This window comes from Myxocyprinus asiaticus, chromosome 8 (assembly GCF_019703515.2).
Source record: "Myxocyprinus asiaticus isolate MX2 ecotype Aquarium Trade chromosome 8, UBuf_Myxa_2, whole genome shotgun sequence".
Lineage (NCBI taxonomy): Eukaryota > Metazoa > Chordata > Actinopteri > Cypriniformes > Catostomidae > Myxocyprinus > Myxocyprinus asiaticus.
In genome coordinates this window covers 53805946-53819295 of record NC_059351.1, presented here as the reverse complement: position 1 = coordinate 53819295, position 13350 = coordinate 53805946, and the positions used below count along the sequence as shown (strand labels likewise).

Genomic DNA, 13350 nt, shown 5'->3' with positions numbered 1-13350 from the left:
TCCGTGAGTGTGTGCTCTATCATCAGTAAATTGTTTTGCGATAGTGTGTTCGAAAATCTGCCTTTTGGCCAGAAGCGATGTTTAAGCAAAATTACTTTTAAAAACCCAGCATTGACACGGGAGAGAACACCTCCATCAGCCCGCTGTAGGTAACGACAACAGATGATGCTAACATTAGCTCAGGAGCTGTTGGCACACTTATAGTTAGCTCTGGGTCTGACGCACCAGCCACCTCAGATCAGTTACTCTCAGATTCCGACCCATCAACCAGCACGCAGCCTTCAGCCAACACCAACCCATTAGCTGCTGGTCCTTTACTGGAGTGCCACCTATTAACCCAGCACATCCCACCTCAGGATTCTGACTCAGCAGATGTAAGATGCCCATCTTGCTCTGAAAGTGACCGAGTGGGGCAATGCTAGACCTACCATCTGGTCTGTCTGAAATTCATGAAAAGGCAAACCAACCACGTCTCTAAATATTCCCGGGCAGTATGATATCTGGCAAGGTATGGTGCTTCTCAAGCAGATGGTATGATGAATTTAAGTGGATAAATACAGCAGGGCTAGAGATGCAATATTTTGCAAGGCATGCAGACACTTTCCTGGTAGCCAAACTGAGTACTCCTTTGTGAGAAATGGATTCCAGGATTGGAAACACCTTCCTCAAGCCTACCTCCATCATGCTAGCAGCAAGACGCACACAGCTGCACTCAGTAAACTAGACTTAAAGAGCTCCCATGCAATGCAAAACTCATTCAAAATGAACTTCTCGGATGTGCGGTCTTGGTGCTTCTTGGGAAAATAAAGCAAGAACTACATGTTCCCAATACATATTTTGCCATTCTGGTGGATGAGTACAAAAATCATTCTAAACAGGAACTTGTAACCTTGTGCGTTCGCTATTTTCAAGCAGGAGTCAAAGAAAGGGCGATTGGATTCATGAACACATCGAACCTGACTGCCATTTGAATATCGAACAGGACTACAGCTATTGGAGCCACTGGAACTGGACCCTCTTCAGTGTAATGGTCTGTTTTGACAGGGCAGCTGTCATGTCTGAGAACCATGGGGGGGGGGGGGGGGGGGGGGGGGGTACATGTAATCCTAAAACGAACGTTTCCCAGTACCATATACATTCATTGCTACTTTCATTACAGTAAGACAAAATACACATGCTAAAAATACATTCTCTGAAAAACCGAAATATCTTATGCAGTGTTGTTTCTAAAACAAGATCAATCAAATTGATCTTGTTTTAAGGATTTTTAGATATTTTTACAGGAAAACAATAAAAAAATGATCAAGAATTAGATTTTTAATTGAAATGTAATTTTTTAATATCAAAGGTCTTACTAGAAAAAAAATGATCCAACGTGAATTTTCTTGATAAAAAAATATGATCGTGTCTGGTAACATGTGCATGTAAAATGGCTAGAAATAACATTTTATCTTAGCGTAAAGCTGACAATTTACACAAGGTTTATTTCTATTTCTTCTGCTCCAAACTTACTTCAAACTTACTTCTCTGTCTGCTGGTATGAATGTAACACATCATAAGAAAGTGTTTCACCGCTGTTCAAATGTATCTCCCATACTTCAGTTCAGTAGGTGGCGGTAATGCACCATAAGCTGGTTTGCCAACCTACAACAGAAGAAAGAGTATTTTGATATGTTTTGAACTCACAACCGGTGCGTGTTTAATGTCTTTTATTTTATTTATGTAATTTATCTTTGTAAATGCTTGATGCTTTTTTTCCTCACTTTTTGGTGATTTAATGACAGTGAATGAAGCTTTTTTTGTATCAGACGTGTTTAATTTCTAACCTATGAGTTTATTAAATCCAGTGGCTGAATGCATATGTGTTTAACGAATATTAATATTCCTGCTCACAAACAAACACGTCCATATACTCTCGTTTGCAGTTATTAAAATACCTTTTGAATTTTATGTTAGTCCATGTTTTATAATAATATTATTTTTGTGTTGAGATGTTGAAGATGAGTTTGCAGGTGGATTTGATGTGCTGTAAATCAGTAGGAACTGATCTGTCCATGCTGGATATTGATGATTTGATGACAGAAATCTCTCAGCTGAAGAAAGAGGTGGCGTTACTGGAGGCAAAGCTGAGGGAAAGAGGAGATCCACTGAACGGAGAGGTTTGTACAGCTGTTAAATATATCAAGAGTCCAGATGAGTCAGTACAGTGATTGTGTTGTGTTTGTCAGGAGCTGGAGAAGGTTTCCTGTCAATCTTCAGTGTGTGTGACTGATGGGACCTCCACAGAATGTCAGGATTCAGTGTGGAGCGTCAGAGATCAGAGATCTGAACAGAGATCCAGAGACACACAGGACTCAGAGCTCAGCCTCACTTTACTCTGTTATACTGACACTCAGGAGAGTGTGTGTGACAGTAATCAGGGTGATCAAACCTCCACAGAGTCTCTGGCTTCTGTCTGTAACGCTGGAGAACAGCAGATGCTGCAGATACCATTGAAGATGTGTTCAGTGAAGCTGCTGGACTGCAGGAACCTGATGGAGATGAGAGGAGAAACCACAGCAGAGGAACAACATGATGATCACGATGAAGATGATGTTATTCAACATGATGATCACGATGAAGATGATGTTATTCAACATGATGATCACGATGAAGATGATGTTATTCAACATGATGATCACGATGATGATGATGATGATGTTATTCAACATGACAGTCACGATGATGATGATGATGATGATGATTTTATTCCATCAGGTATGTTTCATCCTTTAATGTTGTTGTCTTTTAAAACATTTTCAAGTGAGGTCATATTTTCAAAAACATGAAATGTTGGGAAAGTGATACCATTATTTCTTTTGTATTTCTATTGTTCCTAACCTTTATATCAGGGATGTGATTCTTCCGGATTAATCTGGTGTTCTGTCGAAGTCTGTTCCCCCTATGTTTCACCTTAGGTAAGTGTTCCCCGTAGCACCGTTAAACATGAGAGCTGAAACGATTAATTGACGTTATCGACAACGTCGACAATAAAAAATTGTCGACAAAAATTTTCGTTGTTGAATAGTCGTTTGATCTCATTTAACGTAACATGAGATCATATGAAACTCAAATGATGATGCGAGAGAGCAGCACTGCAGTTCACGCCTGTCTGAGGAGAGGAAGAAAACACATGTCCAGATGCACTCTAAACTTTCCAAACAGCTTCAACTGATGTAGATCGCAAAGTATGAGGGAATTATAATGCAAATATACCAAATAAGTAAATACAGAAGCACTGTCATTGTGAAATAAGGCAGAGCCAGATCTGGCATTCCTCTTAAGCAAAACTTGCATGTCTGAGCGTCTAAAAAGCAAACAACCTGGCGTTATATCTTTAATTCATTCTTTGTTAAAGTTCAAATAATAAGGAAGTGGGTCATAAACAAACTCCAAAAATGGCATTTCTCTGTGCGGTCAGCACCGCTTTTATGAGTCACGTGAAGGGGGAGAGATTGAAACCGCACCCAGCTGATACACATTCTGACACGGGGACGTTCGTCCCTCGTGCGCGTTTGTTGCATCTAGATTATAACGTGATGGCTTGTGACGTATTGAATCATAATATACTGTATGTGTCACGGTGTGCATCTTATTGTGAAGAAAATTGGCGATACGCAGCTCTATTAAGAAGAGAGAGTTTGTTTTTGTGAGTTAAAGATAGATTGAAGTGAACAGAAAGGTGAGCCCATTATACACTTTTATTTCAAAAATAATATCTAAAATTCCTTTAAAACAACATACATTTACATTAGGAGCTATACTGCAGAAGAATTGTTATTGGAGAATGTTGAATACAATATTTTAACTATTTTAAAATATCTAAAAATAGCCTACTTTAAACAAGATACATTTACCTGAGAAGCAGCATATAAGATATTTAGACTTGCTTTTAGAGAATATATTTTATATATGAGTATATTTTTTTTCTTTACTACACTGGCAGAAATATGAACAAGTGAAAAAATACACTTATATTCAAGAGACATTCTCTGAAAGCAAATCTAAATATCTATTATGTTGCTTCTCAAGTAAATGTATCTTGTTTTGAGGATTTTTTGTTAATTTAAATGGAAAACAAGACAAAAACTCTTGATTACAATAGGATTTTTTTGCAGTGATTTTTTTTACTGAATAAAACTTTATAAAAAAAAAATTTCCCTTGTAATCCAGTGAATGTCATTTAGAGATATTTTTAAAAGATGATTTCGTCATCTTTATTGTAAGCACGTTTAATACAACCTTTTAAGTGTAGGCACAAACTGAAAAACGGTTAAGCGCAAATGATCAATCATTGCAATAATCGACCGAATAGTCGAATAATCGTTCTAATAATCGTTAGATTAATAGATTATCAAAACAATTGTTAGTTGCAGCCCTATTAAACATTAAACATAGGGGGAACAGATTTCAACACTAACCTGAGGGGAAACATAGGGGGAACAGACTTTGACACTTACCTAAGGGGAAACAAAGGTGGAACAGACTTTGACACTTACCTAAGGGGAAACAGGGGGAACAGACTTCGACACTTACCTAAGGGGAAACAAAGGTGGAACAGACTTCGACACTAACCTTAAGGGGAAACATAGGGGGAACAGACTTCGACACTAACCTTAAGGGGAAACAAAGGTGGAACAGACTTTGACACTTACCTAAGGGGAAACCTAGGGGGAACAGACTTCGACACTTACCTAAGGGGAAACAAAGGTGGAACAGACTTTGACACTTACCTAAGGGGAAACAGGGGGAACAGACTTCGACACTTACCTAAGGGGAAACATAGGGGGAACAGACTTCGACACTTACCTAAGGGGAAACAAAGGGGGAACAGACTTCGACACTAACCTTAAGGGGAAACCTAGGGGGAACATACTTCGACACTTACCTAAGGGGAAACCTAGGGGGAACAGACTTCGACACTTACCTAAGTGGAACCATAGGGGTAACAGACTTAGACACTAACCTAAGGGGAAACATAGGGGGAACAGACTTCGACACTTACCTAAGGGGAAACAAAGGGGGAACAGACTTCGACACTTACCTAAGGGGAAACAAAGGGGGAACAGACTTCGACACTAACCTTAAGGGGAAACATAGGGGGAACAGACTTCGACACTTACCTAAGGGGAAACATAGGGGGAACAGACTTCGACACTAACCTTAAGGGGAAACAAAGGGGGAACAGACTTCGACACTTACCTAAGGGGAAACAAAGGGGGAAAAGACTTCGACACTAACCTTAAGGGGAAACATAGGGGGAACAGACTTCGACACTTACCTAAGGGGAAACATAGGGGGAACAGACTTTGACACTTACCTAAGGGGAAACAAAGGGGGAACAGACTTCGACACTAACCTTAAGGGGAAACCCAGGGGGAACATACTTCGACACTTACCTAAGGGGAAACAGGGGGAACAGACTTCGACACTTACCTAAGTGGAAACATAGGGGGAACAGACTTTGACACTTACCTAAGGGGAAACAAAGGGGGAACAGACTTTGACACTTACCTAAGGGGAAACAAAGGGGGAACAGACTTTGACACTTACCTAAGGGGAAACAAAGGGGGAACAGACTTTGACACTTACCTAAGGGGAAACCTAGGGGGAACATACTTCGACACTTACCTAAGGGGAAACAGGGGGAACAGACTTCGACACTTACCTAAGTGGAACCACAGGGGTAACAGACTTCGACACTAACCTGAGGGGAAACATAGGGGGAACAGACTTTGACACTAACCTGAAGAGGGAACAGACTTTGACACTAACCTTAAAGGGAAACATAGGGGGAAAAGACTTCGACACTAACCTTCAGGGGAAAAATAGGGGGAACAGACTTCGACACTAACCTTAAGGGGAAACATACTGGGAAAAGACTTCAACACTAACCTAAGGGGAAACAAAGGGGGAAAAGACTTCGACACTTACTTAAGGGGAAACAAAGGGGGAACAGACTTCGACACTTACTTAAGGGGAAACATAGGGGGAACAGACTTCAACACTAACCTAAGGGGAAACATAGGGGGAACAGACTTCGACACTAACCTAAGGGGAAACATAGGAGGACAAACTTCGACACTAACCTTAAGGGGAAACATGAGGGAACAGACTTCGACACTTACCTAAGGAGAAACATAGGGGGAACAGACTTCGACACTAACCTAAGGGGAAACATAGGGGGAACAGACTTCGACACTAACTTAAGGGGAAACAAAGGGGGAACAGACTTCGACACTTACTTAAGGGGAAACATAGGGGGAACAGACTTCCACACTAACCTAAGGGGAAACATAGGGGGAACAGACTTCGACACTAACCTTAAGGGGAAACAAAGGGGGAACAGACTTCGACACTTAACCTAAGGGGAAACATAGGGGGAACAGACTTCGACACTAACCTAAGGGGAAACAAAGGGGGAACAGACTTCGACACTAACCTTAAGGGGAAACATAGGGAGAACAGACTTCAACACTTACCTAAGTGGAAACATAGGGGGAACAGACTTCAACTCTAACCTATCTGGAAAAATAGGAGGACAAACTTCGACACTAACCTTAAGGGGAAACATAGGGGGAACAGACTTCGACACTTACCTAAGGGGATACATAGGGGGAACAGACTTCGACACTTACCTAAGGGGAAACAAAGGGGGACAGACTTCGACACTAACCTTAAGGGGAAACATAGGGGGAACAGACTTCGACACTTACATAAGGGGAAACATAGGGGGAACAGACTTCGACTCTATCCTAACTGGAAACATAGGAGGACAAACTTCGACACTAACCTTAAGGGGAAACAGGGGGAACAGACTTCGACACTTACATAAGGGGAAACATAGGGGGAATAGACTTCGACACTAACCTAAGGGGAAACAAAGGGGGACAGACTTCGACACTAACCTTAAGGGGAAACATAGGGGGAACAGACTTCGACACTTACATAAGGGGAAACATAGGGGGAACAGACTTCGACTCTATCCTAACTGGAAACATAGGAGGACAAACTTCGACACTAACCTTAAGGGGAAACAGGGGGAACAGACTTCGACACTTACCTAAGGGGAAACATAGGGGGAATAGACTTCGACACTAACCTTAGGGGAAACAAAGGGGGAACAGACTTCGACACTAACCTGAAGGGGAAACATAGGGGGAACAGACTTCGACACTAACCTTAAGGCGAAACATAGGGACAGCTTTACAGCTGCTTCTGTGTCACGCACACACTTTGTTAAGAACATGCGAGATGGAGGCTCATGATTTTCGCATTCAGGACTTCATTCAAATAAGTTCATTCAAGTAAACATTGTCAGATGTTAATACATCTGTGGTGGATAATCTCTTTGCTCAAAAACAACGATGGGATGTTAAAATTTGTTAAACTGGTAGCATTCATGTTGTACATGCTTGAGACGCTGCAGTGCTGCTATGGTAACACTTGTCAATCATAGCAATTGCAGGAGTCAGTCCTATATTACGTACACACATAGAACAATAATTTAGGGAATTCACTCCCACATTTAAATGCAGTTGTCAGTCCCAAAAGTTTGCTGTGTACATGGCCTTACAGAACCAGAGCGCACACACATAGACTGCACACGAGAAAGCTCAACGCACATTTTTGGAGTAATGGAATAAGATAATAAACTGGATTATATGAGATGTAGTTGATAGAATTTGATTAGCATTTGTATATTAATTTTTTAGATTTTTGTCTTCATTGTTTTCAGTTATTCTGTTTTAATTTTAAATAAATCTCATTCATTATGGTTTTTAGAGGTTTTTTGAACACTTTGATAAATAAAAGTCCTCTTTGGGAACCATGGTTCCATATGCTATAACTTTGATTTGCTTTGTCCTATCAACAATTTTTTTTTCCTGGTATAGTTGACATGTTGGAGAACAACACCAAAGTAAATTTTTTGACCATCCATACTTCTTGTCTAAAAGGAATAATATCAAACTGAATAATAACTAAAAAAAAAAGTTTATTTTTAGCACTCATGCTTTGTGTGTTTTGTCAGCAGTGTTGTAGCATAAGAGTCTCTGAGCAGGATCCAAATATATTTTCTTACATTTTGAAAGGTTTTCTAAAAATTGATGCCATGCAATTGTCATTCTTTTTTTTTTTCTTTTTCTTTTTTTTTTTCTTTTTTATTAGAGTTATAAGCTCAAGCGGAAATCTGTTAAAATGCCTTTAGGGTGTAAGGGGTTAACTTTATTCTTAATGCATTTCTTCAATTGCATCAGTAGTTCATACTTTAGCTAAAAATGAGTCAGTTCTGAGAGGAGCTATAGCTAATAATCATTTGTTCGCTGATGTGACTTGGTTTGATATTTTGGATATTTGTATGTTGTCAAAAGCTCTCCGGTTCTGTTCTTGTTTCTTTTTTTATATATTCCCTCCTCCACTTTAACATGCCAATTTTCAGCCACGATATTTACAGTATATTCTGTATGATAATTACTACCTTACTATTACTTACTTTCATGTTCCCTTTAGATAGAAACAGTGGTTCATGTTCAGATGGAGAAACGACTTCTACATCAAAAGAGTGTCTGTCAGCACAGAGTCTTTCCTGCATCACCTGTGAGAAGAAATTCAGCTCAAAGGGACATTTGGCGAGACATGAGAGAAAACACACAGAACAGAAAATCTACAAATGTAAGACATGTGGGAGCAGCTTTTCTACCTCAGAAGAGAAGAAACTTCATACGGAAGTGCACAGAGTAAAGAAGCAGTTCCACTGTGAGCAGTGCGGGAAGGTTTTCTCAGCTGGTTATATACGAAATGCTCACATGAAGACACACAGTGATGAAAAAGCGTTCCACTGCAAAGAGTGTGACAAGTTTTTCAGAACTAAAGGAGTTCTTGTTGCTCATAAGAGACTACATACAGGGGAGAAACCATACAAGTGTCCTCACTGTGAGAAGAGATTCAACCACAAGCCCCATCTGACGAAACATGTCCGTGTGCACACCAATGAGAGGCCGTATCAGTGCAGTGAATGTGGGAAAACGTTTACACAGCTAGATTATCTAAAGTCACATCAGAAAATACACTCTGAGGAGAAACGCCATCAATGCTCACACTGTGATAAACGTTTCCATCATAAATCTCAGCTGATAATCCATGAGAGAATGCACACTGGAGAGAAACCTTACCTCTGCTCTCACTGTGGAAAGAGATTTTCTGGTCCAGGTCATCTCCAGTTTCATCTGAGAGTGCACACGGGAGAAAAGCCTTATCACTGTAGCATTTGTGGGATGAGATTCAGTAAACAAAATACCTTTGCAAAGCACAAGAGAATTCATACTGGAGAAAGACCTTACAAATGCCCTCAGTGTGACAAAACATTTGCTCGACCGGATGTCCTGAAAACCCATCAGAGAGTGCATACAGGAGAGAAACCTTACAGCTGCTCTATCTGTGGGGAGAGATTCACTTATTTAGGAAGTTTTCAGACTCACAAGAAGAAACATGCTAAAGAACAAGAATCATCATTGTGTGGTTCATAATTAGCAATCAGTTAAAAAGGGTATTGAGTAGGCATGTCCCTTCTCCCATCCCAGCACTCAAAAATCAGCAGTCAACTTTAGAAAATCAAATGATATTTTTATTAATCTAAGAAAGTGGAAGTCTCAAATGCTACAGGAGTCCACCCTCAGTCCACAAAAGAAGCAAGTTACTTACAGTTCAGCAACCTGCAACTACACCTACAACTATTAGCACTACAACAACATGCAGCAACACATGCACACCAACAGCTGTCTGGAACGAGGAAATGGAAGATCCTTGCAGTAGAGATCTGCCTGCGCTTTATACTGCTGCCCTCACCCCACCAACGAGTCCCGACAGAGGAGTGATTGGCAATCATTCTTGAAGATGCCTGGATGTTGAGCAGCCTGCATGAAAGAGAGAGAAAGAGAGAGAGACAACAAAACAAGAAAAACACAGCACAAAGCAGAAATAATTTCCAGTTGCAATAAGGCCAAAGCCATACATCCATGGATGTAATTAAACAAACAAAGAGGCCAGAAACTAAAAATAAACTAATACGTCCAGGGACGTAAAAAAAGACATAGTCTACTTGTAACTGAAAATAAATTGTGTAGGCTGTATGAAAGATACATATAAATAATATGTTGTCCAGTGATGGCTAGAGTTAATAATCTTTGTCATTTGATTGTGATTTGGGTCGAAATTAATCTAAAACTATGCGAGTTGAGCTCTTGGGTGCTGCAGAATTTTAAGCAGCCTCATTTGGCGTTGTAGCATGGGCATGTGTTAGCTGTGGTGTTGGTATATTCGTAGAAAATATATGTTTTGTATTTTAGAATGCGCCATGTCGTCCGACAGACCGCATGGTTGTTTATCAAAAAATATATATTTTAGGATAGTAATAATCAGTCAAATATATATATATTTTTTAATGATTTACTGACCCCCCCCCTGCTGTCAAGCCAAGGACCACTAGAGTGGGCCCCTTGTTGAAAAACACTAAACTAGGCTTCTCATCGCTTAAAGCATTGAATTACATAATCTAAAGGTTTTCAAATTTAAGAATTCTACATCAAGAAATCTGAGAATAGGAGAGTTGCGTGGTGCCGTGTGAGGGTCGGAAGTGTGAATGGCGAGCTCTGCGCACTTTGCTAGTTTTAACACTTTTAATGACATAAACCGGTGATATTCGATACGCCCTGTTCCATAACTGTTCTAGGAGGACAGTAAATCGAAGAATTTTAAAATCCTCGGGCTCTGGAGGTATTAAAAGACACTTACGTGCTCAAGCTGACACTCCTGACAGGGCCGCAGGCTGGGTACTCAGTTTGGATGGTGCAGCAGGAGAGATTCAGCGTCAGCAGTCGAGCATGATGGCGATGCTGGCGAAGGTCGTTGCTGACTTGGAGGATCTTGCTGTAATACGTCGATCGATCACTGCCATGGAGACGAAGTTCTCTAAGTTGGTTACAAGAATGGGGGATGTCGATTATCTGGAGTCATCAGAGAAGGAATTAGCTGCTAATCCACTAGTGACCAAGGTGGACTTGGAACGCATTTGGGAAAAGTTGGAAGATTTTGAGAATCGTAATCGGCGAAACAGTGTCTAAAGGCGTTCTTGAAAGAACCATTGCATTTTCTTGTTCCCAGACTTGGCGAATTTGACGAGAGAAACGTAATCGATTCAAGGAATGCAACAAACTCTTACATCAATGGAAGGTCGCTTTTGCACTGATGTTCCTGGCCAAATTGAGAATAGATACTAAGGATGGCCACAAAATATTTACTTGTCCCCAACAAGCATTGTCCTTCATAAAGTCAGTGGAATGAGTAAGTCATTGTGTGATGCAGCCGAGTGGACTTGACTCACTGAACATTCACTTGATCATCCGAGGAAACTGGGTGCCTTCTTTTTATCTTTTTGTGCTGGTTCCGCCTAGAGGCTGGAGTTTGTTTTGTGGAATAAAATTCCTTCGGGACAGTTTGTGGATGTATCTGCACGTTCTTTGTGCTTGTGCCTATTATTGGATGGAGTTTGTTTTGTGGAATATTTCTTTCAAATCATTAGAGTGATTAGGGCATGTGTTACACTCATGTAAAAGCCGGCTCACTGAATATTCGTTTGACTGCCCGAGGAAACTGAACAGCCTTTTTTTTTTTTTTTTTGTGCTGGTTTCGCCTAGCAGTTGGAGCTTGTTTTGTGGAGGAACACACATTCGGGACAGTTATATGGATGAATCTACACATTCTTTGTGCTTATGCCTCATATTGACTAGAGTTTGTTTAATAGATTATTTTCTGTTGTGTAATTCTTGTGTCACAAAATTTGTATAGAAGCACCAGACTCGAGCAATCCGAAGGCAAAAGTGTCGTGGGGGCTCTCGTAGGCGTACATGGATTGTTTGAGTTTAGGAGGATGGATACCGGTTGGCGCTGTCGGGCGCGGGGTTAATGCACATGTTTTTCTTTTTTCTGTTGTTTTGTTTTGGGGAAGCTCAGGGTTTAGTTGTTGCACTAATGTTTGAAAGTGGTCTTTATCATTTTATTTTTCACACAATCTATTTTTTCTAATATGTCAAAATGTCAAATGTTAATATGAGTGGATTGTCTCTCTCCACGTAAAATGTGAATGGGTTGGGGCATTCTGTCTTCTAGAAATGAACGTAGTTTGGTGAGAAAAGTGCAAATCAATCCCAGAACAACAGCAAAGGACCTTGTGAAGATGCTGGAGGAAACAGGTAGACAAGTATCTATATCCACAATAAAACGAGTCCTATATCGACATAACCTGAAAGGCTGCTCAGCAAGGAAGAAGCCAATTTTCCAAAACTGCCATAAAAAAAGCCAGACTACAGTTTGCAGGTGCACATGGGGACAAAGATCATACTTTTTGGAGAAATGTCCTCTGGTCTGATGAAACAAAAATGTAACTGTTTGGCCATAATGACCATCGTTATGTTTGGAGGAAAAAGGGTGAGGCTTGCAAGCCGAAGAACACCATCCTAACCGTGAAGCATGGGGGTGGCAGCATCATGTTGTGGGGGTGCTTTGCTGCAGGAGGGACTGGTGCACTTCACAAAATAGATGGCATCATGAGGAAGGAAAATTATGTGGATATATTGAAGCAACATCTCAAGACATCAGCCAGGAATTTAAAGCTCTGTTCCAAATGGACAATGACCCCAAGCATACCTCCAAATTTGTGGCAAAATGGCTTAAGAACAACAAAGTCAAGGTATTGTAGTGAACATCACAAAGCCCTGACTTCAATCCGATAGAAAATTTGTGGGCAGAACTGAAAAAGCGTGTGTGAGCAAGGAGGCCTACAAACCTGACTCGGTTACACCAGTTCTGTCTGGAGGAATGGGACAAAATTCCAGCAACTTATTGTGAGAAGCTTGTGGAAGACTACCCAAAACGTTTGACTCAAGTTAAACAATTTGAAGGCAATGCTACCAAATACTAACAAAGTGTATGTAAACTTCTGACCCACTGGGAATGTGATGAAAGAAATAAAAGCTGAAATAAATCATTCTCTCTGCTATTATTGTAACATTTCACATTCTTAAAATAAAGTAGTGATCCTAACTGACCTAAGACATGAAATGTTTTCTACAATTAAATGTAAGGAATTGTGAAAAACTTTTCAATGTTTAAATGTATTTGGCTAAGGTGTATGTCAACTTATAACTTCAGCTGTATGTATAGTTGGTGGAACCAGCCCTGGTCACCATCTGATGCATCCTCGATTTCATGGACACATCCGGGTAATTTCCTGCATTCTCGGTACTTACGTTCTTG

At 40.4% G+C, this 13350-nt stretch overlaps 1 protein-coding gene and 1 long non-coding RNA gene across 3 annotated transcripts in view; one reads left to right on the top strand and one right to left on the bottom strand.

Moving 5' to 3' along the window:
- Nucleotides 1-1571: 1571 nt before the first annotated feature.
- The window catches only part of LOC127444669 (uncharacterized), a 78644-nt gene continuing 66865 nt past the window's right edge, over nt 1572-13350 (bottom strand). Inside the window, exons 2-3 of the long non-coding RNA XR_007897869.1 lie at nt 8534-8635; nt 1572-1644 (exon numbers count right to left, since the gene is read on the bottom strand). This is a non-coding gene — a long non-coding RNA (uncharacterized LOC127444669). The remainder of the gene's footprint in view (nt 1645-8533; nt 8636-13350) is intronic.
- LOC127444652 (zinc finger protein 501-like) overlaps nt 1781-13350 on the top strand; it is a 29620-nt gene continuing 18050 nt past the window's right edge. The window contains exons 1-3 of one of the 2 annotated variants that reach the window (XM_051704161.1): nt 1782-2159; nt 2229-2757; nt 8551-13073. In XM_051704161.1, coding sequence (XP_051560121.1) covers nt 1992-2159; nt 2229-2757; nt 8551-9566 — 1713 coding nt within the window. In that variant the 5' untranslated portion in view covers nt 1782-1991 and the 3' untranslated portion in view covers nt 9567-13073. Of the gene's footprint in view, nt 2160-2228; nt 2758-8550; nt 13074-13350 lie in introns of those variants that run through there. The other variant, XM_051704162.1, reaches the window with a different exon arrangement.